At 33.3% G+C, this 24,517-nt stretch overlaps 1 protein-coding gene across 4 annotated transcripts in view; it reads left to right on the top strand.

Annotated features, from left to right (window-relative positions):
- The window catches only part of LOC143233466 (homeobox protein dve-1-like), an 81,289-nt gene that overhangs the window by 5,201 nt on the left and 51,571 nt on the right, over nt 1–24,517 (top strand). For all 4 annotated transcript variants that reach the window (XM_076469722.1, XM_076469719.1, XM_076469720.1 and 1 more), the window contains exon 2: nt 16,559–16,778. In XM_076469722.1, the coding sequence (XP_076325837.1) occupies nt 16,559–16,778 (220 nt within the window). The remainder of the gene's footprint in view (nt 1–16,558; nt 16,779–24,517) is intronic.

Genomic DNA, 24,517 nt, shown 5'->3' on the forward strand with positions numbered 1-24,517 from the left:
TGAAATTGGGTGCCCTTCTACCCTGGGACCTTGGATGTTTATTCCTAGGTATTGGAAGCAGGCATATTTGCTTATGTGGGAGCCTTCTTGTAATACAGGTTAAGATTTAATGCTAGGCTATCTGGTTGGGTTGAGCATGGTATCCTTTTTGATGTGTATTGGTTCGGTACATTATTAACACAAAAGGATCCATTGTCTCCTTGTAATTCTGAACAAAAATTTCCTATAATAGGTACTTGGTTGAGCAAAGTACTCCACATCTTCTTCATAATTCTGGATCCAAGAGGAATTTTCCTTGCTTGCTCAATTGAGGATTGAACATGAGTGTTCATAATTCCAAACCAGATGAGTTTTGGTTCCTCATGTTGAGTATGACATAAGGGTCCTGTAATTTTAGGTTTGACAAATTGTCTTTCAGACTTCTTCAGCTTGAAAAGATGGTTTGTCCATTTTGATGTTACTTACCTTCTCATTGTGATTATGATGGCTCAGATAATCACCAATGGCAATTATGTGTGGGGAAAAACAAAAACAAACTAGAAGAAGCAAGAAAAAATCAGACCAATACTTAGATGGTCAAAGGAAGGAAATCCTGGCAGTTGAGTAATAGTTGTAGTGTGAGAGGAGGTAAGTTTTATTGGAAAAAGGTTTTTGATTTTAAAAAATGTCATCTTCAGGGGGGAATAAACAGTAAAATTTTATTTTTTTTATTTTTATCATACCTATGAAATGCTGACACCTTGATTGTGCTTACCATACACTTTATCACATTTTTAGCATGAGGTGATTTGGTAATCATGAGGTATGTACATAAACATATTAAAATGTTAAGGGTAAGACCACATAGTTTATTATGATCTATTGTGGATCCACAGTTAAATGTCAGTTTACAAAAATATATGTGTAAAATCAGAAGGTTAACATTTCAATTATCAGCTTTCAAAGAAGATATTACTTTATCTCTTTGAGGGTAAAGGAGTAGATTTGGTTTACTTGCATTTTTAGATAGCTTTTGTTAAAGTGCTTCATAACCTTGGTCGGAGTAAGGAGTATGTTAAATAGTTCAAAATTTGCTGTGTTAGGGTAAGTAGAAACTGTTATAAATGAAAGCTTTAGGAACTGTACACAATATTATAAATCAGAAAGAAACACTATAACAAAAATGAAAAATTACAAAAGTAATATAACTAAATTAGTAAGGGATTTGTACTTATGCATAAAAATGACTGATAAAGTTCTTAACTTTTTTACTGATAATATATGTAAACCAGTACACAAAGATCCAAGACACCAAATAGAAAACAGAACATAAGACCTTTTGAAAATGCTAGAAAAGTTTCAAAATTTTAAACTTTTTAAATTTAGCAACAGTTGAATGCCTAAACATTGAAAGGAAGGAATGGCTCTATGGCCCATTATGTTGAGAAACAACTTGCCTACTGAAACAGGCTTAAGGGTTTAAGGTAGGATTTTGCAGCCACTTCCAACTGTTATTCCTATACGTATTAGAAGTATAAAATAGTTTCTTGAAATAGATTTTAAAATGAAGCTATTATTATGCTGTTGCATTTGCTTTACTTTAGACACATCATTATATCCTCTAATACCTTTGAAGAACCTTTTCCCAGTGTGGATTCCTATATACGGTGAGGGAACCTCCCAGGGAATGTTCTGTTATTTCAGTTTACCTCCTCTGGGATCTAAACATCCACCCACATGTTTACCATGCATGGTGACCTGTGAAGGGGAGGAGAGGATTCTGGTGGTTGAGGGGTCCAACCCTAACACACCACTTTGGCCCTGAATTCCTGTAGACGGGTGGACTTGGGGTGGCCCCCCTAGGGTTAACCAAATACCAGTGTTGGATGTTCTCAACAGGTATTGTGGACATTTATCTAATGCTGGTGTTTGGGTATAGTGCTCATGAAACTGTGGCATTGCTGTAGTGTCCTTGTTTGGCATTGTAGTGCATCCCCTAGTATGGCTCCATGGTTGGTTGGGTCAGGGGCACTGAAATATTCTTTTTTTTATTATGGATCCACCAAATAAAAACTTAAATATAATAGTGAAAAAATGGTCCATAGGTAAACGACCATGTCCTGAAGATTCTAAGCAGTAATCTTCAACATCTGTACCTTATTTTCTTATACTATATTCTCTTTAGGGTAAATATCTCCCTTTTTCATTTAGAAAGTACTAGAGGGACATGCTGGCTCTCCAGAGTCAGTAAAGACACTTTGCTGTGGTAACATGTTGGTGGAAACATCCACATCTCAACACAGTGAACTCCTCTTGCATTCAAAGGCAATTGGAAATATACCTATTGAGACTAAGTCTCATGCTGCTTTGAATTCGTTGCAAGGAGTCCTTGTAGAGAAGGATTTGAAGAACATTCCTCAAGTCAGAGATTCTCGATGGTTTCTCCAGCCAAGGAGTTTCTGCAGTGAGGTGTATCTCCACTTGCAAAGATGGAATTATTTTGCCAACCAATGTCCTCATTCTCACATTCACGTCACCATGTCTGCCCACCACTATCAAGGCAGGTTATCTTAATTGCAGAGTGTGGCCATACATTTCAAATCCTCTCTGATGTTTCCTGTGTCAGTAATTCAGTCACTCGAAGACGTCATGTTGTGGTTCTTGGGCATGTGCTCGGTAAGGTGGCAAGGACCATGATGCCTACAAGTGTGAAATTGACCTTCATTGCATCAATTGCAATTGCTTTTACCTGTCCTACATTCATTTTTGCCCTAAATGGTTGGAAGAAAGGGGTGCAACTTTTGAAAACGATTCATAACATTACTTATCCTGAGGCTTGCAAATTGCTGTCCACCACTTCATCTCCCACATATGCTGCTGCATTCCATTCACTACTACGGTAGGAGTGCAGATGGATCTCTCTGTGCCTCCAAAAGAATCGTTCTCAAAACAAATGAAAAGTCTTTTGATCTTCACGGTTAAAAAGGTTGATGAATTACTTCAACACCCATCTCTGTCCCTTCCATACATTCCAACAAATCCCAAGATCCCCTCTCTTTGGTTTTGGTACAGGCATTTCCTTGGATACATCTTCTCCTGCCCATGATGCAAAACAATCATTTGTTCACGTCCTCAGTTGCTGGAATCCTCTTCCAACAGCATAAACCTGCCCAATCAACCTAGAGCAGAATCCATGGAAATTGATAGACCTCCCTTGAATAAAGACAATAAAGAAAATAGATGTAGTCATAAACAGCGGGGCTCTCCACTCAATTCACCTACACATAAATAAAAATGGCCACCTTGATACAACAGAATTGTTGATGTTTACATTCTAATCTGGATTACATCAAAACACTGATTGCTTCCTACCATCCTGTATATCTTTGCTTACAGGAAACATTTCTCTTGGATTAAATTTACAACCAGCATATCTTTTACCATAGGTTCCAAAGTCCTATGGGACAAGATTTTAAAGGTCAGTGGGCAATATAATTCTGTCCCCCTCTCGATCTTGCTCTCTGATGGCCAGGAAGTAGCTGATACCTGGAGCATCTCTGATATTCTAGGTGAAAGCTTTTGCTGGGTATCTAACATTTCTGCTTCTTCCTCCACCTTCTTAGCCATCAAGACTTGGGCAGAGCGATCACCTCTTTCCTTTCAAGCTGATTGTCTCTATGACTGTAATTTCCCCTTTACACTGGAAGAACTAAAACTGGCCCTTCATGGGTCTGGCAGTACATTTGTCAGACCTGATGATGTATGCTATGAAATGCTGCACCATCTATCTCGTATTTCTCTTGCTATTCTTCTGATTGCTATTAACTGGATCTAGCAGGAGAATATTTTTCCTGATGCCTGGTACCAGGCTATTGTCCTACCTTTGTCTAACCCTGGAAAGGATCCCAAGATTCCTTCAAACTACCATCTCCAATTGCTTTAATGAACTGTCTCTGTAAGACTGTAAAAAGGATGGTCATTGCTTATCTTGTTTGGTTCCTCAAATCAAACAACCTCCTCTCGTCCACCCAGTATGGGTTCTGACAACAGTGCTCCACTATGGACCACCTGATTTAACTTGAAATGTCAATCAGAGAAGCCTTTCTCAAATGACAACATCTTGTATCAGTATTCTTTGACATTGAGAAGGCTCATGATACAACATGGATGTTTGGCACTTTGCAAGACTTCCATATATATATGGGTTACATGGCCATTTGCCCATTTTTATTAAAAATTTTTAATGGACAAGTGATTCCATGTTCGTGTGAGTTTGACACTTTTCCATTCTTTTCTGTAGGAACTTGGAGTCCCTCAGGGCTATGTTTTGAGGGTCACACTTTTCAGTATAAAGATTAATGCCAGCACTGAATAACTCCCTCTGACTGTTGCAAATGTTGGATCTATGTCAGTGACTTTCACATCTCATGTCATTTATCAAACATGAGTTATAATAAGTGGCAGCTACAGACTGCCCTGAATCATTTACTAAGCACACATTTAACTTCTCTCTCTCTAAAAGCATTTTCATGCACTTTTGCTGCAAACGGGGTATTTACCCTGATCCTGAACTTTGTATCAGTGAAGTTGTGTTGCCTGTGGTCCCTATGACAAAATTCTTGGGCTTATCTTTGACCGTAAGCTGATATTTATACCACACATTAAGCAGCTACGGGTCAAATGTATAGGAGCACTGAATATCATCTGTGTTCTCTCTTCCACCACTTGGGGAGCGGATGAATGTTCTGTACTAAAGATATATCATGCTCTTATTCAATTGAAAATAGACTATGAATCACTGGTCTATGGCTCTGTCAGGACTTTGGCCTTAAAGATGCTGGTCCCTGTTCATCATCAGGGACTTCAGCTCTGCACCTGGGCTTTCCACATTTCCCCAGTTCAGAGCTTGTACACAGTCTCTTGAACCTTCTTTGTACTTCCACTGTTTGCAGCTGTCTTTACTGTATTGTTCAAAACTTCGTTCCTTCTTTGAGGGGCTATACTTTTTCAGAACAGATGATCTGCTATTACTCCTTTGGCCTTCTTATCCAGATGCAGTTGGATGAATTAGGTCTGTTCTTAGATAACATTGCTGTATCCACTGATCAGCCTGTCCCACCATGAGTTATTATAGTCCCCAATTGTGTGGGCTGTTCCATGGTTTATTGTGGTTCGGTGGTTGTGCATAGAATCCCCTCTACAGCTTCTATGTTTCTCTTACCCTAGCTCACATAGAAGCCAAGCAGTACTCAAATTGCACTATTTATATTGACTCGCTTAGTTCTCTACTGACCCTGGAATCACTTCATGTAAATTCATACATATACAGTTGATTCATTTTCTGTTATTTCCTGCATCACTGGTTGTTGTTACTATGGGATTCATTAATGATAATGGAATCTTCCAGGAATAGCTTAATTAAAATAATTTTAAATATATATGTTACTCAGTGGATGCTTATTTAAAGCGGCATGCATGTTAGTTGAAGTTAAACATTATTTGGCATTATTTAATAATATAGTATAGTCTTGCATAATAGTATGACAAATGGACAGCAAAGAACTATTTGATCCTTAAAGACTGCCTCTGCACATCAAACAATGAGAAAAGGTAAAACATAAATCATGTGTTTCTTTTTTCTGGAAGAAATCAATGCCTTTCTTGAATTCTTTCACTACTACTGATAACAACTCGTCCTATTAGCCAGTCACCTTATAAGGAAAACAGAACTATTTTAACTGGAGCCTATTGTATTTCTTCCATATCTTAAAGTAATATCTTTATTGTCTTCAGAATACAATACAAAGAAATCAGTTACTTTTATCTTATCAGTTCCCTTGATAAGTTTGGAAGTTCCAATAACATAACTTATTATACTTTGTTTATCAAGATAAAATAAGTAATCTGAACCTATCCAAAGCTATAAGACAATTCTTACAGCTTTTAGTTGAGACCAAAATTGTACACAGTATTCCAAGGAAGAATTCATATGTTACATATTATAATTTATTTTGGGTGAGTCTCATTTATGTTACATACATTACATATTATGATTTTAAACAGCAGAAAATATAAATTTTTATTTAGAAGTTAATTGATTGTCAGTATGTATCAAATTTATGATATTTGCCAACAAGATTGATAAACACAATTTTCTTTCTAAACAGAAATATATTTTACAATACAAACAATGATCCAATTTATAATAATGGTTATTATAAATATTGGCTTATAAACAAGAGCTTTACAAACTTACAAACTACACTGAGTCTTCTGTTTTGGTCTAGAACTGAATATCTTATCGACAGTCCATGTCCATGATGAGCAAATTAATAGCGAGTAAATTTTGCTACACCTCGTTTAAGCCAGCACTGTTTTTTCTTGGCTGATCTTGCACCTTTACAAGCTGGCTTTTTACCGATGAAGATATCTAATGTCCTTGTTGAAATACTAATGTTGAAAGTTAATTCACTGAAGTTGAATAGTTTATAATGTTTGAAATCTGTAAAAACTCCTTCTCAAGCTCTGTAGTTTTTTGATTCATAACTGATAATCACAGTTACAGCTTCTGAAGCTTATAGTTTACTGATTGTAGCTGCCCAACAATCTCAACTCTCTCTTGGCACATTGGTTTATATATGGTTTAAGGTGAGAATTTTGAACAGTTAATATTGTATGAAAACACACTAGTATTTTTGTAAAACAAATATTGTTGATTCTTACTCTCAAATATCTTCTACAAATTTAGTGAAGAGAAAGGTCTTGAGCAATACACATCCAACAGAATACATGCATCAAACTGAAACAAAAGTAGGCATTAAAATAAACATAACAGCAAATCCATTATAGAATTAACCATTGATTTGTATACAATAAGATAATTATGTCTCTAGTTTTTAATCTATTTCTGATCAATACCTTACTACTTTTCACTGGTGAAGATTGGTCAGTAAAGCATATTTAGATAGCCTGTTTCCATCCCCTTCCTTTAACATGTCTTCCCAAATTCCATCTGTTTGACACTCCCAGATCATCTACACTTCCTGCATAGAGTGTCACAAATATGTTATCTTTTGTTTGTGTCCTCTGTGTCTTAATATTCCTCTCCTTGCCTCCTTAATTCTGTCCCTCCTTGGATTGCCCAGTTTTCCCACTCTCTCCAGATATTATGATACATGCTGATCAGTTTATAGGGCAATTAAGTTCTGGGATTGGCATATCTTACCCCCCCTCCACCAATACTTCTGATTCCTATGCATAAGTTTTTCTCCATTAGTAGATTCCTTTTCTAGACTGTTATCTCTTGGAGCTTTTTATTCAAGTGGGGATCTGAGATTTTCCCAAGCCCAATTTTTCTATCTTCATTTAACTCTGAGTACCCTCCTGCATTATCTTTCATCTTCTCATCTTCTGTATGAGGCTATCTACCAAGCCCTGAAAGGTTTTTGGCAGATACGCACTCCCTTATTTAGACCATAGAGGTGTACTTGTCTTCCTCAGCCTTTTCACTACAAACTTTGTTCCTCTGTTGTAGTTATCTCCTGATGGGGATGCACTTTTACTCAATGTTTACTTACCCACATCTTTCTTATGGAATCTTAGTATAGTACATTTGTATGCTGGATAATTTTTGGAAATGTTCGTGGCTCTTTGCAGCTCTGGCTTGACACTATTTGTCAACACACCTCCCTTTCATTCTTGGTCTCTTGTCCTTTACAGCATTCACCTTTCTTCTGTTTCCTGTCCTCCTTCTTCTGCCCCTTTGCCTGTCCCGAATTCCTGGTAACTAGCTGCCAAGTTTATTAGAAATATAAAATAAACCAGATCTTTGAGAGCTTTAAGGATATTCCCTTCATTTTCTTTTTTCCATCTCCCTGATCCCCCCATCCCATTCCTTTCCCTCCTTCTCGGAAATTGTTTCTTGCTTATGTCTTTCCAAAACAGATTGTTCTCTTCTCAATGATGCTATAAAACCTATTAAGTCACTCTTCTCTGGGGTTCCATTCAAGATTATTCAGAGTTCCTGAAAAAAAAACAGGGACTAATTTACATTCATGTATCTTTCCAGTCTCAACTGTATCATTGATTTTCTTGTTTCACCATAGTCCTTTTTCACTCTTCCAAGAATATTTACTTCAAGTCTTAGGATGCCAGAAGTGAATGTTTGGGATGCTTACCTGAATCTCCTGATATCTTCTATCTCCTGATGCTAACTTTGTTTTATCTTCAAAAATCAATTCCCTGCTCTTCAGTTTGGTGTAGCTTCTGCTTTTAAGTATTTTGTCAGGTGGTTAGGGTGTTTTTTTCTCTACTCATTCATTCTCACAGTCTGCAGTTCCAACAGGATATGTTACTGCTTTTAACTCCATTCAAAGAAACATTTCACTTGAACACAAAGTTACTTTTTTTGTGTGAGATAGTTCATGTAGGTTGAGTGTTGAGCTGAAGAAGTATTTTCTGATGCTGAGTCAATTCCTTATCCACTATAGTGTTCTTCAACTCCTATCTTATTTGGCCAGCCTTTTCTTCTTCAGATGAAATTGATGGAGGTATTAGTTCTCAAACCTCCATCCTGTCCTTTTCTTCCTGCATGCAAGGTTCTTTCTCTTTTGGGGACTTGAGCTTTCAGAGAAATCTTTATTCCCTATAGTCATGTTTATGTGTATGTGCTCAGTGAGTGTTGGAGAATCAATTTAATATTTCTTGGGATTCCCTGGTTTCAGTTATCCTACTTCCTCTTTCACTACATGTCAATTTAGCCTGATGGCTCAAAAGGGACAACACCACAGCAGGTGCTTTTCTTCTTCCTCCCTGTCCTGAGTTGCATCTTTTTATAGACACTTCCTTGTCAGGTTGTGGAGCAATTATTGATTCTTAGGAAATCATGGTTTATGGTCTTTGGTTGGGTTGGCTCTGCTCATCAATACTCTGGAGCTTCTTACCATTCATAAAACATTGTATCATTTCTTACCTTTAGTACAAGGCAACTTTGTTGGGCTGCATTCCAATAATTCAAAAGTAGTCTTTTTTCATCAATTTATATGGGTCATCCATTCACATTCTCTTTGTTTACAGCTGTTTTAACTCCTGTTCTGAGCCCATTTACATCACTCACACATACCTATTAGCATGTCCTGGGTGCTCTAAATCTCAGCTGTTATGGCCTGAAATGATTCTTCCCATAGAGTGGTTTGTAGAATTCTCAGTTGTTCTGGTGATTGTGTTTCCAGTAGAATAATCTACTTCTAGTTGCGTTTGCTACCCACCTTATTTCCTTTGGCTTTGATGGTAGATGGTTTGTTACAGTTTGTCCAACATTTATCTTTGTACCTTTCTTCTTATCTGTCTCCTTCAGCGAGATTTATTAATTATCCAAACCATTCAAGTCCTTACTCTACTTTAGCCATTGCCTCCATTATTACTTCCTCACTCCTGCTCCCTGTTTCATCAGTCTCAGTTGTATGTGTATCATCCTGCTACAGTCCCCATGCAAGCTTCATGTATGTCAGTTATCTGGTGCTTGCAAGGTGTTATAGATAATCCACATGTGTTGTATCCACTTTTTTCTCATTTTCTTTGTTTTACATCCTTAATGGTGTATCAGAGGCAAAGCCACTTTTTTTTTTTTTTCTTTTGGTCTCTACACCTTGGTCACCACCCCATCATACTGTTCCTTATGTCTCATTATTCTCTATCTGGCTGGTTGACAATGCTTCTTCTGTATCTACTATTGCTGGTTACAAAGTAACTTTGTCTATTACAATACAGTTATTTCATTCCTTGTAGCTACTTTGTTCATCTTGTCTTACATTCACAGTGTTGCATTCATCTGGAATCCCCATTGCATTGTTCTCCACCTTCTTCAAGTGGATTATGAGTGTCCTTCCTTTGTATAAGCTTCTAGTTGCCGGAATGGTGGAAATTGAAGAATTCTTCTGTTAGTGCTGAATTGCATTCAGCTGAAAGTCAGGCATTGGTGTTCTACTGATATAGTTAGTGAGTACTGTTCTCTTATTAGAGACCTCATGTACAATCAAGATGCCATCTGGTTAATGAACTGGATCAATTGACCACGTGTATTTCACCCTTCTGGCCAGGAACCCTCTTTGCTATTGCTTTATGGATGTACTGGTATGCCAGCACAAACAGTAGCAAAGTTATTTTCAGTACACCTGGCTCCTAGGTCCAAAATATTTGTTAAGCCCTGTAGTAGCCACAAACAAAAATACTTGTACAGATTTTCTACCTGTAAGTAAATTAACCCTTTTGTGACAGACTCAGTATAATATAAACGAGCTAATCCACACATTTGCAAATGTTAAGTATTTGCAGTATAACTTTTGATACAGCATGCATATCTGCACAAAATTTGGCAGACTTTTAACAAGGATTAAATGTTTTTGTACACAAAAAATCAGGATTTAAATGAAATATTTTCACTAAAGATTTGTTTCTGATAATAGAATTTGTTTTGTTACTAGTCTGAGTGCAAAGTGATTTCGTGTTATTCGTCTCAAAAATCTAAAATATTGTTTGTGTAATCTCTAAAACCTCCTACATACTTTTCAAACATTTGTTTTTGGTAAGACTTTATATTTTGTTATTATTTATACTCTAACTGTGTCTGGTCTGTCACCTGACCTTGTAACCATTATTAAAAAATTAGGAAGTTAGATTATATATAATTATGCTTTTTTCATGCTAGAGTAACTAGATATTATAATGCAAAAATACAAATGTTTATTCTAAATATTTTAAGTTTCACAATGTTATATATTTATATTTTTTATTACATTGACCATCCAGTCATGCCTAGCTAACATTACATAACTTGCATTTATTTGGTAAATGTGCACTCATGTATCCAATAATAGAAAACTGACCTTTAGTCTTCCCTGTCTTGGCTATGTTTTAGTGAACTAGTATTGTGTAATATACAGTCACATTTTATATTATATTATATATGTGCATAGATAATTACTATTTAGAAATAAATTATTAAACTTGTTTTTCTTAGAACATAGAACAATAAATCTATAAGTGAAGCTAACAATTTTCTCTTCTCGCTACAACCTTTCACCTCAGTTGTTGCTGGACATAGGCTGTTAAGCCTCTTAAAATTTTGCATGTGCAGGATATCAAATAAGAAAAGTTTTTAGGTCTTATATATACAGTTGAATAACCAAAAAGTCATAAAAAACTATACTGATGCTATGGAATTCTACCATAATTTATTAAACTTAACTAAGATGTATTTAGATTTTAAAAAATATGAAACTTCTAACAGACTGAAGACCCAACCTACCTTCCTGAAATCTTGATTCAGAAGAATGTAGTAAAGTTTTTAGATTAAAATGGTTGAGAAAACCACTAGTGTGGCATTCTAAGCTGTCAATTGGATATTCACATATCATCCATTGTAATAAGAGTATATAAGGGACCATTTCAAAAAATTGAAATAATTGGAAAGAGACACCATGTTTGATTCAGTGCATAAGCAGTATCTCAGCAAAATAAAAATATGAGGTTCTTATTTTATATTTTAGCTTGTTAATATCAGTAATTTTTGTTTCTAAATTGTATGAAACTAAAGAATCGTTATTTTGACATCACAAACATCTAATTTTAAACAGTGCTGCATTCAGCATGCCACGTGACTCACTAAAATGTATATTTAGGTGTGTTCTCTTAATATTTACTTTTAAATTAAGTAACTAACTCATATATAACATTAAAATTTGAATTATAATCAACAATTTATTCCAAACTTATTGACATAAATTTGTAAAATAATGGTTCAATAAAATTTTGAATGCAAGTCAACAAACAAGATGACATGGTCTTTTGAACCTTGACTTATCACAAAAGGGTTAAATGGGATATTTATTGTCATTAGTATAAACACAGTAGTTGGCAATTCAATCTTGATTGCCTGCTTCTGTCCTATCAGTTATTACATGTAGCAAATTGCTTTAAGAGGGGGAGTCAATAAATTATACAGCTTCCAAAACTACAACACTCAGTTTTTATAGAGACACAATCCATGATTTTTATCTTGGCCTTAAAAACTCTGCCCATTAATTTTTCAAAAGGTAGATCCATTTAAATGGAGGTGGCGGCATGAAAATTGGGAAAAAATTTATGGTCACATCAATGTTATTTGTCAACTAATTAACTACTAACTGTAAAAAGCTAAACCATGTAACATAAGCATGGGATTTGTATCCTCAAGACTCAATAAATCAAACTTGTTATACTTCTGCCATTCATAGTCAAATATTTACATGCACACAGTAAATCTATTAATTATCCTTGGTTGTTTAAAATGCCTTTCAATATCTATTTCACACACTGACAGATTGTGCATATCCCATGAAGATCTAGGCTACTTTTATGACATAGTGATCAGTGTATGCATAGTTTCACTTGTATTGTTACATTGTTAGCTAACCCTACCCCTACCTTGAGCTTTGATGTTTGATGTAGTCATGGCATAGATTTTTGCATTTGAATAATTTACATTGTTTGTGCTGGGTTTGTAATCCATTGTGGCCAATTTCATGATGTACTATTTGGCATAGTATCTTTGGATATGCAAACTTTGTAAAAAAATCAGTTGGACATCACTCTTTTCAACACCACATCCCTTCCATGCTGCTTATAGTTTGTGCTGGGATGGTTTGTAGCCTGTTCTTGGAACTGTATTCATATCTACACCATTTTTATGAACTTGGTTATAATTAGAGCTATTTATTTAGTGGAATTTGATAATTAAATAGCCTTTCAAAATTGGTTGCATTTACATTATTGATTATTCTCACATGAGATTTAAATAAGTGGAATAATAAAAGCAATGACAGTTGCAAACACTAATTTCTATTAGTTGATTATGAGCATAAGTAAAGATATTATTTGATTTTAACTCAACAACCTTGAATTAACTGAATGTAAACAGGTCAGAATATTGACTAATTCTGTATTATGTGTATATACAAGCTCTTATTGAAACATACATGTCTGTTTTGCATAAAAATCAGGTGTGATACAAAAGTTTGTACTCAAGATGTATTTGTGAAATCATGATGTTCCTCTGATTAAGATAATGATGTTTATTTGAAAAATAAAACTTCTTTTGTCCAATTTAAAGTTTACCAAGTGTATTAGTGCAACCATTAGAACCTTCAGAATGCTTTTTTTTTTTTCAGCATACCAATATATTATATTGGATATTTACTCTGCCACAAATTGTCACTAAATCAGCAGTGTAGGAAAAAATGAATAGTTAACAACTGGCATTAAATATATACTATGTTGAATGGCTCTCTGGAAAAGACAACATGCATACTTTGACCTCTACTCTTGGACAGAGAGTTAAAAGAAAATAATAATGAGAAACCATAATGGCAATATTTTGAATACTTGGATGGTTGGAATATTCCAAACAGTAATGAGAAATACTAATTTTGATTAGTTGATCATTTTCTTGAATTTAAAATATTTGGCTATGATTAATCTGTTATTTTATTGGACTCTAATCAGTGTAATTAAGACTTATAAATAATTGAGTAATCTAGTTAATTTCCCAACTGTAGTGATAGTTGGGTTTTTGGGGCAGGATGATGGGAATGATTGATCACACTGGAGTAGTCAATCGACACACTCAATATCTGATCCATTTATGATTTTTTTTTTTTTTTACATGAACATTTACAGCATATTGCCTCTCCTTTATTCCTGTCTTCATTCTCTGGAAATTTTGGTTTACCACACCCTATCAAACTAGTCACTTACAAAGGTGTACAGTTCATGGAAGCAAAAGAAGTAGTGCTTCCCCAGTATTTAAAAAAAAAAAAAAAATTTAAGTATCAGCTAAATATGACTTTATGAACTTGCAATCAATTCATATGGAAGCACTCTGTTTTTCCATACATAATCAGTAATTACCTTGCATGGGCAAAGGCACTGTTAGAAAGTATCTGGACTTCATCTCACAAAATGCTTCCTTTTCTGAGCTGATTTGAATTTGTTTCCTACTAGAAAATGTTTTATTTCTAACTAAAACTTTTTTTAACCTAATATACTCTTTAAGCTGTAAATGGCTTCTTACATAAATAGTTTTCTGAATAAAAAATTTCAAATTCATTCTTGTATTTAAAAAGAATAAAACATCTTGAATGTTATATTGGCCTCTTCTATGGCATAAAGGAAACAATTACCAGTTCATCTTTCTTCAAAATACATGCAAAATTGGAACTTATTGATAGTTTATGGTCTATGTACCAAAATTATTTAAATTGCTAAAACATTTAAGTGAAATAAATAATTTATAAATAAGTTAGCATTTCATAATTACTATTTTATAAATTAAAATTACAATAAACAAATAAAATGGCTCTTTGTTACCTCTCTGATGTCATATGATATATTGTATTCTTCAGGCATTGTATTAAATGATAGTTATTTTTTGTATGCATAATTTGTGAAGTGTCACCCTTCAAATTTGATTATTGATTTAAAAGATAATAGATAAAATTGTAACTGTATTGTATTGGAAGCTTATTAGTGAACAAGTTTGGTACAGAGAGCTTTAGTGATAAAGAAAACATCATCACAAATTATGGGCTGGTGCCAGCTTTAAGGCTGACTGGAAAACAATGTAGTGTGCTCAAAAATTCAGTGTAAATCAATATGACAAGACATCTTGGTTAACTGGTTGTCCTAACTTGCAGAGGATTTTCTACTGGCCATGCTTATTGTTTAACAGTGAATTTGGAACATGGAACTCAAGCAGACTTGATGGTTTAAATAACACACATAAAGCAATTAAAACACATAAAAATTTCAATAGTCATGTATTTTCAATTCTAGGCCTAGGTAGATTGGGAAAATCATAAATTGAATTTGAACTAAGTAGTCAACATAAAATAAATGTGGAAATGCACAATGTGAACTTTTGGTTTTATATGCTGATGATGATTTCTCTCTCTTGTACCATTCCCTTTTCCTTCTCAATGTAGGATTCTAGCTCATCTTGTGAGATGAGGTAAATACTCTATTGGAAGTTAAATTTTCTTATACTGAAAATGTGTTTCTGATTGGAACTTACCTTTTCTAACACTTCTTACTCTTCCTCTCTACATTTCTCCCATGCTACCAAACCTCGAAGTGATAGTTTAGTAGAGAGAAGAGAGAGAGATGTGTCACATAAACATGTCATTTTCTTTTTGGTGAAGAGGTGATGTTTGATGATTTACATGAGAGCCATGTTAGGATAGGTGGTGGAAGACTTGTGGCATGCATAAAGAAGGCAGCACTGAACTAGAATAGTTAATATTTTTGAGTTGTGAAAGGAGGTAAGTACCTATCAGAAATACATTTTCAGTGTAGAAAAATTATAACTTTTATAATATTTGTTATTACTAACTGTGTAAGACTTGTTGAAATTATATGGGAAAAGAAAATTTACAACTCATTAGCTTCACAAATACATGTATATGCATTCATTTATTCCTGAATACTGTTCCTAAATGTATGGAACTTAGAAATGAAATTGTGTGTGCTAAAACGTGAACATATTCTGTACTTTTTATTCTTGATGTACCTCAAAGATTACTCAGATGTTTATGTTTGCAATTTGTTCTTTGATTCTTAATATATTTTTCTAAAAAAAATTAGTGAATATTTGGGAACTTACTTCCTACAGATACTGTAAGTTTGTTTCTTGTGAAAAATACATGGGATTTCAACCACTTTCAATCATAAAATAGTGTTTTTCTGTGACCGTTATTAACTCAACTAAATTCTACAAATAAACTTTACATTGCAGACTTTCATAATTCTCCTGTAAATAAAAAATGAACATGAAAGAAAACACTGTTACAAATGATGCAATTGTTTAAAGAACAGCAGTGAAATTTTAATTCATTTTAAATATTTAACCTTTCTTAATATGATATATGAATTGCACTAAAAGATGGTGATTCTTAACCTCTTTTTCTGGAATGAATACTCTAGAAATATACATATGTACAAAACTTCTTAATGTTTTTTCATTGACAATTTTTACAATAATTTTAGTGAAATTGTTCTTTAAACACAAATCATTGAACAGTTGTAATCTGTATTTATATGCATGTTATTGTTTGCAAAGTGTGGGAAACTAATGTTTCAAGTTACTGTATTTTAAAATGAGTGAAAATATAAAGATATGTAATTTTTGTAACTTTGTCTAAGTTAACTAAGTTACATTAGTTACTACTGCTATACGGGGTTAGAAAGTGAACAGTAATATAAGAATAAGGTACCATTTCTAATGAAAGCTAATTTTTTGTGTAAATTTTTACTTGTGATATCATTTAACTCAAACATTTTTTTGAAACACACAATTAAAAATTGTTGTGTGTGGGAAAACAAGTCTGTTTAAACACGTTATGAATTATACCTTAGTTTTGACCAACAAAAATGGCCAGACAAGTACAGGCATATAACTAAAACTGACAATTGCTAATTACTAATCATTATACACAAAGCTATGTGCTAAAAACATAAAAATGTATTCTTGTTGGGTTTTTTTCCACAGCAAAGCATATTAAGTTTTCAAACTTCAATGGCCACCACAGAATCTAGTGGTCCTGTTGTAACTCTCCAGAACTTGAGTGAAAGGAGGGAACATGTTCAGGATGGAAGTGAAAGTGGAGAGTCTTCAGGTATAAATAGTCATTTGAGCCATTTGACATCTCCAGCTGTACTGGGAGACTATCGTACAATTCACAACTCCAGAATGCCTGTTTTTGGACCAGGTAATCATTTTTATTGTACATTTCTTAATTATTAGTTATTTATTCATTTTTGTAAATGAAAGAAAATATTTTTCTTGAAATTAAAATGGATCATATTACAAAGAAGTTTGGCAAGATCAGTGATCAAAAATCAGTATCATACACCATCTAGGAATTTTAAGTCAATGGAGTCAACAAACAAAATGGTATTAAATTTTGCCTCAATAGGGGGCTGCTGTGCAAAAATGTTTTTGCATGTACAACTAAGATGACTACAAAAATTCATTTATTTTTGAGAGTTTTTTTATATTAGTCAATTATTCCAATACACCTTACCTTGCAAGTTATCACTCTTTGCACTCAGTGCTATGTTTTATGTGCACAGTTTTTTACTTGCTGCTAGTCTTGATATTCCCACTTACCCTCACATATTTAAATTTTTGCTACCTATTTCAAAATGCTACTTGAGTTCAAATTTTGATATTTAATTGCATTTTAAAAACTACTTTGCACTAAATTGCCCATATATTGATAACAGGGCTCTTAGTGACATACAACTTGCATGTAAGAAAGAGTAAACAAAAATATAATCATTAGTGCAACTACTCCCACTGTTTTTTCCTGGAACATTAGTCTATAAATAGACTATTTTAGACATGTAAAAATGTAAAATTACTTAGTATATACAGTTATGTATTGGAATATACAAAAAAGTTGAAAACTGGAGTTAAAATGATGCTGTATATTATTTTTCACTTTTGAAAGGTAACTAAAGTTAAAGTATGTAATATTACAATAACTTTCTAATGAAAACATGAATACATTTTGCATAATAATAATTTGAGAAAAATTGTGAATACTTACCTTTGTTTAAGACTTTGCCTTTTCTTAAAACTTTTCTGTATAGGTTTTATTTTATAAAATTCTAAGTTTTATTTATCTTTGGATTCAGAAAACACCACATATTTTTAACTGTGTTTTCAATCAATAAAACATTTTACCATATCAAAATTAAAAGTTTTGGAGTGTTGGTGGTTATGAGGAGGAGGTTGCTTTAAAAATGATTTTTGTTATTCAGCAAGTTGAAGGAATAAATGATAGATGATACTTAATTTTAAAATGCATGTGGAATTTCATTATAAGTGTAATTCGGGAATTATGTTAAGTGTTATGGAAGAACAGAATCTTGGTATTTTGGATGATCGGTTTCTTACTTCTACATATGTGACATTCATGCATTGCTCTTTTCTGTGTACCCATGTGTATTAATGTTTATTATAATTCTGAATTTACCTAGTATATCTTAACAAAATTTGCTGTTGTAAAAACCAAATTTTTGATAAAATATTTGTATTAAAGATTTGTCTATGAATTTTGTATTCACTCTGATTATTGTGAGTGCAAGGTAATTTTGGTGTTAAGAATGAAAATGCTCTTTGATATGTTACAATTTTCAGATTTCATAAACATAACATTAATGACTCTTAAATGAATATTAAATTCTTTGTAAAGTAAAACATATACCTTATCACTAATTTCTCCATTGTGACACTAATCTGCAGTGTCATAAGTAGCCAAAGTTACAAAATGTGAAATAAACTCAAAAGAACATATTTTTTTCTAGAATGACTGCATATTTAAAGAGACAATTATATTTATTTATCCTAAAATCTTTGGGCCTCTAACATTTTCATAAGTTTTCATCTTATTTTGTTATTGCTCTTTGGACCATGTCTTAATTACTAAACTAGCAATAATTAAACTGTTACCAAGGTAACATGTAGTTCAACTTATGGTAATCAACCAAAGTATCAAATTATTTAACACATGCACACCATTCTTATAAATGTTTTATATTTGTTTTATTATACACCCTGATAAGTTTATTTCTGTTTACATTTTAGTTCCTTCAATAACAATAATAAAAAAAAAATATGTAAAGAACAAAAAATTGAGTAAATTATCTGGTCTCTTGTTTTCTGTTTTTCTAAGCACATTAGGAGAAATTTATCCTCACTCTTAGATAATAATGATAATAGTACATAGAATATTTATTTATTTCAAATATGCAATTAAGAATACAAGATATTAAGATGCAAAAAAATATAATCATCTAGAATTGTTATCATTTAACAAATTTCTACATAAGCTGTAAGTGGATTAAAATAATTCCATTGCTGGTCAGGGTGGCAATAATGGTAATGAACCTGTATGCCAAATAATTAAAAAAATCTCATTAGAATGAGCTAGACTTGTGTGGAAATTAGTAAATTAAAATATTCTCTATCCTCTGGATATAAATAATTCAATAAGAAACATCAAAGTGATTAACATTTTTTTAAAGTATATGATACTAGTACTTATCATGGAGTTTCATTTTCTAAAATGAGCAATTTGAAGTGAAGAAGTGTCACATTATTATCATAGATGAAAATTGAGAATTTATTTAAATATTTGTTTTTGAAATTAAATTTGAAGAAGACTTAACTAGATAGTGAAAAAATTATGTAAATGTATGACATTTTGACAATATCATGTTATGCTCAGGTACCTGATTGATAGTGTTGGTGTACATTTTTGTATCTAACAGTGAGAATGAGTAGGACTAGAGAGTCCAAGTATAAGTGTTGACAGGGAAGGAATCACCTTCAGCTATGACAGCTCTATTTTATAACAGGCTAAATGTTTTTGGAATGGTTTGCCTGCCCTGAGCTGTTGGTAGATACAGTGAATCTAACTGAAAATGTGTTGATTAATATTTGAATGACAAGGGTTTACTTTCAGTATTTTACCTTTTTTGTAAAGTGTAGGTCCATTGTTCTTAGTTTATACTGTGTGTGTTAACTGGTGTCCAGAAAGTTTCATTTAACATATGTAGTAAGTTGTGAATCCATTTTTAGTCATTACATAAGTGTGTATATATATATATACACACTTAGCTGCAGCATAGTGGCTCATAGAATGGCTCTGAGTTTGTTTTTTCAAGTACAAACTTGTAGTTCACAGCTCCATCACTTGAACAATTTGAGATCTAATTACAGTTGCTGCTATTGAGAATTCCCTCTTATTATAAAATTGGTTACTTATTCTAATTATGCCTAACAATCAATAGCTTTGTTGGTGAATGAAATAAATGTGGTCAAGTGGAAAGTAACCTAACTATTGCTAAAATAAAAGAAAACATCTCTGCCCCATTGGATGAAACCAGGCATGTTATTTTTGGCATGCCTGTACATCCTGGCTATAAGGTGTTTTATCTTAGGAAGACTTTACAATTTTTTCAGTTGTAGAAGCAACCTGCAAGTTGTGCATCCTTGGTTATAGGCTACTTAAGTATATTGATTAACTCTGTAGCTACTGATGTAGACTCTTTTGAACAAAATTATTATGACTGTAATAACTGAACTTTAGTATCGGTTGGATGTTTTATAAGTATGGATTGTTAACTTTAGCCAACTAGTATAAGGAGGAGTGCTGTTGAATATTAATCAGAATTCACTGGAACCTGCAAAAGCTATATTGCATCTTTCATTACATTATATGATTACCACTTTCTAAACAACTATTAATCTCGTTAGCACGTTTCGGAGATTGCTAAAGGTAAAAGATAATTAAGTTATTGGCTCATAGGTAGTACCATATTTCTTTTTTCTACTTGAATAAATTTTCTACTTCATGAAATTATAACTTTTTATTTATCTAATTTTTAAACTCACTTTTGCTTTTTTATATTCATTGATTATTAAATCCTTGAAAATAAATTGTAAATTATAAAGAAGCTTATAACCTATTATATTGCACAAAATCAAATGTTAATTTTTGACATATTTACTTTATTAACAGTAATTTAAAAGATTAAAAATAATATTCTGCAGATACGTTAATTTTGAGGAATATGTTTAAGTGAGACTTTTGGAAAAGAAATATATTATCACTTGGCATAGTACTGCAAATGTTGTATGTTGTAGCCTTCTGGTGGAAGTTGCTAGAAACATGCTCTCACAACATTTTTCTGTTTAATGAAGTTAAATATTGCAGTATGGTGTATTACCTGGTTTTATGTGATACGGCATTCAGCCAACCTACTACAATGCAATAAAAGGAATTACTAATTTGAACAAATGTTTTTAATGCTAATATGTGTGAAAATATGCCAAAATGTATATGAGTGTTAGTTGCTCTGTCTGTGTGTATGTGTCTGTGTCTATGTACATACAATTCTAAGAACAAAATATGTGTAGAATTATGCATGGATTGTTCTCTACATTAAAGTATTTTTATTTGAAACTTTTGGTTCTTTTACAGAGCCTTTATCAGATAGTAGTTTACATTGATTTAAAATATATAATAAATGTTTAATTTTACATTGAAACCATGACTAATATGCTTTATGGCTTTTATTACTGATCTCTATTTGGTATCAAATATTTATTGGCCTTTGTTTTGATTAATAACCACTAGTGGTTCACTGTTTTGTTCTTGGATGGCAGTAGCTTCCTTGAGCATTCTACTTCTAGTGTTTTTGGTTTTTTTTTTAGTATATTATCTTAGCATTTTCCTGAACACAGAAACAATAGTTATGTGTTTATAGCACAAATTCATCTACACATTTGCACATGTTAAGTATTTGCACTATAACTTTGGTACAGCATGTGTATCTTCACAAAATTTGGTTACTTGTAGGAAAATTTACAAGTTTTTCTACACAAAAAATCAGGTTTTTTTCAGTGAAATATTTTTACTAAATATTTGTTTGTGAAAATAAAGTCTGTTTCTTTGTTAGGCTTTGTGCAAAGTGAAAAGTCTGTTTCTTTGTTAGGCTTTGTGCAAAGTGAAAAGTCTGTTTCTTTGTTAGGCTTTGTGCAAAGTGAAAAGTCTGTTTCTTTGTTAGGCTTTGTGCAAAGTGAAAAGTCTGTTTCTTTGTTAGGCTTTGTGCAAAGTGAAAAGTCTGTTTCTTTGTTAGGCTTTGTGCAAAGTCTGTTTCTTTGTTAGGCTTTGTGCAAAGTCTGTTTCTTTGTTAGGCTTTGTGCAAAGTCTGTTTCTTTGTTAGGCTTTGTGCAAAGTCTGTTTCTTTGTTAGGCTTTGTGCAAAGTGAAAAGTCTGTTTCTTTGTTAGTCTTTCTGCAAAGTGAAAAGTCTGTTTTTTTGTTAGGCTTTCTGCAAAGTGAAACGTCTGTTTTTTGTTAGGCTTTCTGCAAAGTGAAAAGTCTGTTTCTTTGTTAGGCTTTGTGCAAAGTGAAAAGTCTGTTTCTTTGTTAGGCTTTGTGCAAAGTGAAAAGTCCTGTTTCTTTGTTAGGCTTTGTGCAAAGTGAAAAGTCTGTTTCTTTGTTAGGCTCAGTGCAAAGTGAAAAGTCTGTTTCTTTGTTAGGCTTCGTGCAAAGTGAAAAGTCTGTTTCTTTGTTAGGCTTCGTGCAAAGTGAAAAGTCTGTTTCTTTGTTAGGCTTCGTGCAAAGTGAAAAGTCTGTTTCTTTGTTGGGCTCAGGCAAAGTGAAAAGTCTGTTTCTTTGTTAGTGAAAAGCTTTTTGCAGCAAAGTGAAAGTCTTTCTTTGTTAGGGCTTTGTGCAAAGTGAAAAGTCTGTTTCTTTGTTAGGCTTTGTGCAAAGTGAAAGTCTTTCTTTGTTAGGCTTTGTGCAAAGTGAAAGTCTGTTCTTTGTTAGGCTTCGTGCAAAGTGAAAGTCTTTCTTTGTTAGGCTTCGTGCAAAGTGAAAAGTCTGTTTCTTTGTTAGGCTTCGTGCAAAGTGAAAAGTCTGTTTCTTTGTTAGGCTTCGTGCAAAGTGAAAAGTCTGTTTCTTTGTTAGGCTTCGTGCAAAGTGAAAGTCCTGTTTCTTCGTTTAGGCTTTGTGCAAAGTGAAAAGTCTGTTTTCTTTGTTAGGCTTTGTGCAAAGTGAAAGTCTGTTTCTTTGTTAGGCTTTTGTGCAAAGTGAAAAGTCTGTTTCTTTGTTAGTCTTTCTGCAAAGTGAAAGTCTGTTTTTTTGTTAGGCTTTCTGCAAAGTGAAAGTCTGTTTCTTTGTTGGGCTTTTTGTGCAAAGTGAAAAGTCTGTTTCTTTGTTAGGCTTTGTGCAAAGTGAAAAGTCTGTTTCTTTGTTAGGCTTTGTGCAAAGTGAAAAGTCTGTTTCTTTGTTGGGCTCTGTGCAAAGTGAAAAGTCTGTTTCTTTGTTGGGCTTCGTGCAAAGTGAAAAGTCTTTCTTTGTTGGGCTTTGTGCAAAGTGAAAGTCTGTTTCTTTGTTAGGCTTTGTGCAAAGTGAAAGTCTTTCTTTGTTAGGGCTTTGTGCAAAGTGAAAGTCTGTTTTCTTTGTTAGGCTTTGTGCAAAGTGAAAAGTCTGTTTCTTTGTTAGGTTTTTGTGCAAAGTGAAAAGTCTGTTTCTTTGTTAGGCTTTGTGCAAAGTGAAAAGTCTTTCTTTGTTAGGCTTTGTGCAAAGTGAAAAGTCTGTTTCTTTGTTAGGCTTCTCCATTGCAAAGTGAAAAGTCTGTTTCTTTGTTAGGAAGCCTCAGTGCAAAGTGAAAAGTCTGTTTCTTTGTTAGGCTTAGTGCAAAGTGAAAAGTCTGTTTCTTTGTTGGGCTTCGTGCAAAGTGAAAAGTCTGTTTTCTTTGTTGGGCTTAGTGCAAAGTGAAAAGTCTGTTTCTTTGTTGGGCTTTGTGCAAAGTGAAAAGTCTGTTTCTTTGTTGGGCTTAGTGCAAAGTGAAAGTCTGTTTTCTTTGTTAGGCTTTGTGCAAAGTGAAAAGTCTTTCTTTGTTAGGCTTTGTGCAAAGTGAAAAGTCTGTTTCTTTGTTAGGCTTTGTGCAAAGTGAAAAGTCTTTCTTTGTTAGGCTTTGTGCAAAGTGAAAAGTCTGTTTCTTTGTTAGGCTTTGTGCAAAGTGAAAGTCTGTTTCTTTGTTAGGCTTTGTGCAAAGTCTGTTTCTTTGTTAGGCTTTGTGCAAAGTCTGTTTCTTTGTTAGGCTTTGTGCAAAGTGAAAGTCTTTCTTTGTTAGGCTTTGTGCAAAGTCTGTTTTTTTGTTAGGCTTTGTGCAAAGTGAAAAGTCTGTTTCTTTGTTAGGCTTTGTGCAAAGTGAAAAGTCTGTTTCTTTGTTAGGCTTTGTGCAAAGTGAAAGTCTTTCTTTGTTAGGGTTTTGTGCAAAGTGAAAAGTCTGTTTCTTTGTTAGGCTTTGTGCAAAGCCTGAAAGTCTTTTTTTGTTAGGCTTTGTGCAAAGTCTGTTCCTTTGTTAGGCTTTGTGCAAAGTGAAAGTCTGTTTCTTTGTTAGGCTTTGTGCAAAGTGAAAAGTCTGTTTCTTTGTTAGGCTTTGTGCAAAGTGAAAAGTCTTTCTTTGTTAGGCTTCGTGCAAAGTGAAAAGTCTGTTTCTTTGTTAGGCTTCGTGCAAAGTGAAAAGTCTGTTTCTTTGTTAGGCTTTGTGCAAAGTGATTTCACATGATGACTTTAAAAAACTACTCATCATCCCAAAAATTTCATATAATTTTTTTAATCTCTTAAAACTTCCTGAATACGTTTCAAATTTTTGTTTTCAGTAAGACTTTGTCTTTTAGGTTATTTTCTATACTTTATGTGGGGTCTGTTGCTTTTCAAAGATGGAAATTCATACAAATGTCACAATTAAAAATGAGATATTTTGCAGAAGCTTCGTAATCTTTACAAAGTTCATGTTTCAAGCTATTTTATCAAACAGTTTTGTTTTGCAATCCAACTAAAAAGTGATAAAACAGGTACAGCAAGCTGATAAACCCAGAGATTTGAGAGTTTAAATGGGAAATTCATAAAAATATTAGTT

Source organism: Tachypleus tridentatus, chromosome 12 (genome assembly GCF_004210375.1).
Source record: "Tachypleus tridentatus isolate NWPU-2018 chromosome 12, ASM421037v1, whole genome shotgun sequence".
In the NCBI taxonomy this organism is placed as follows: Eukaryota; Metazoa; Arthropoda; class Merostomata; order Xiphosura; family Limulidae; genus Tachypleus; species Tachypleus tridentatus.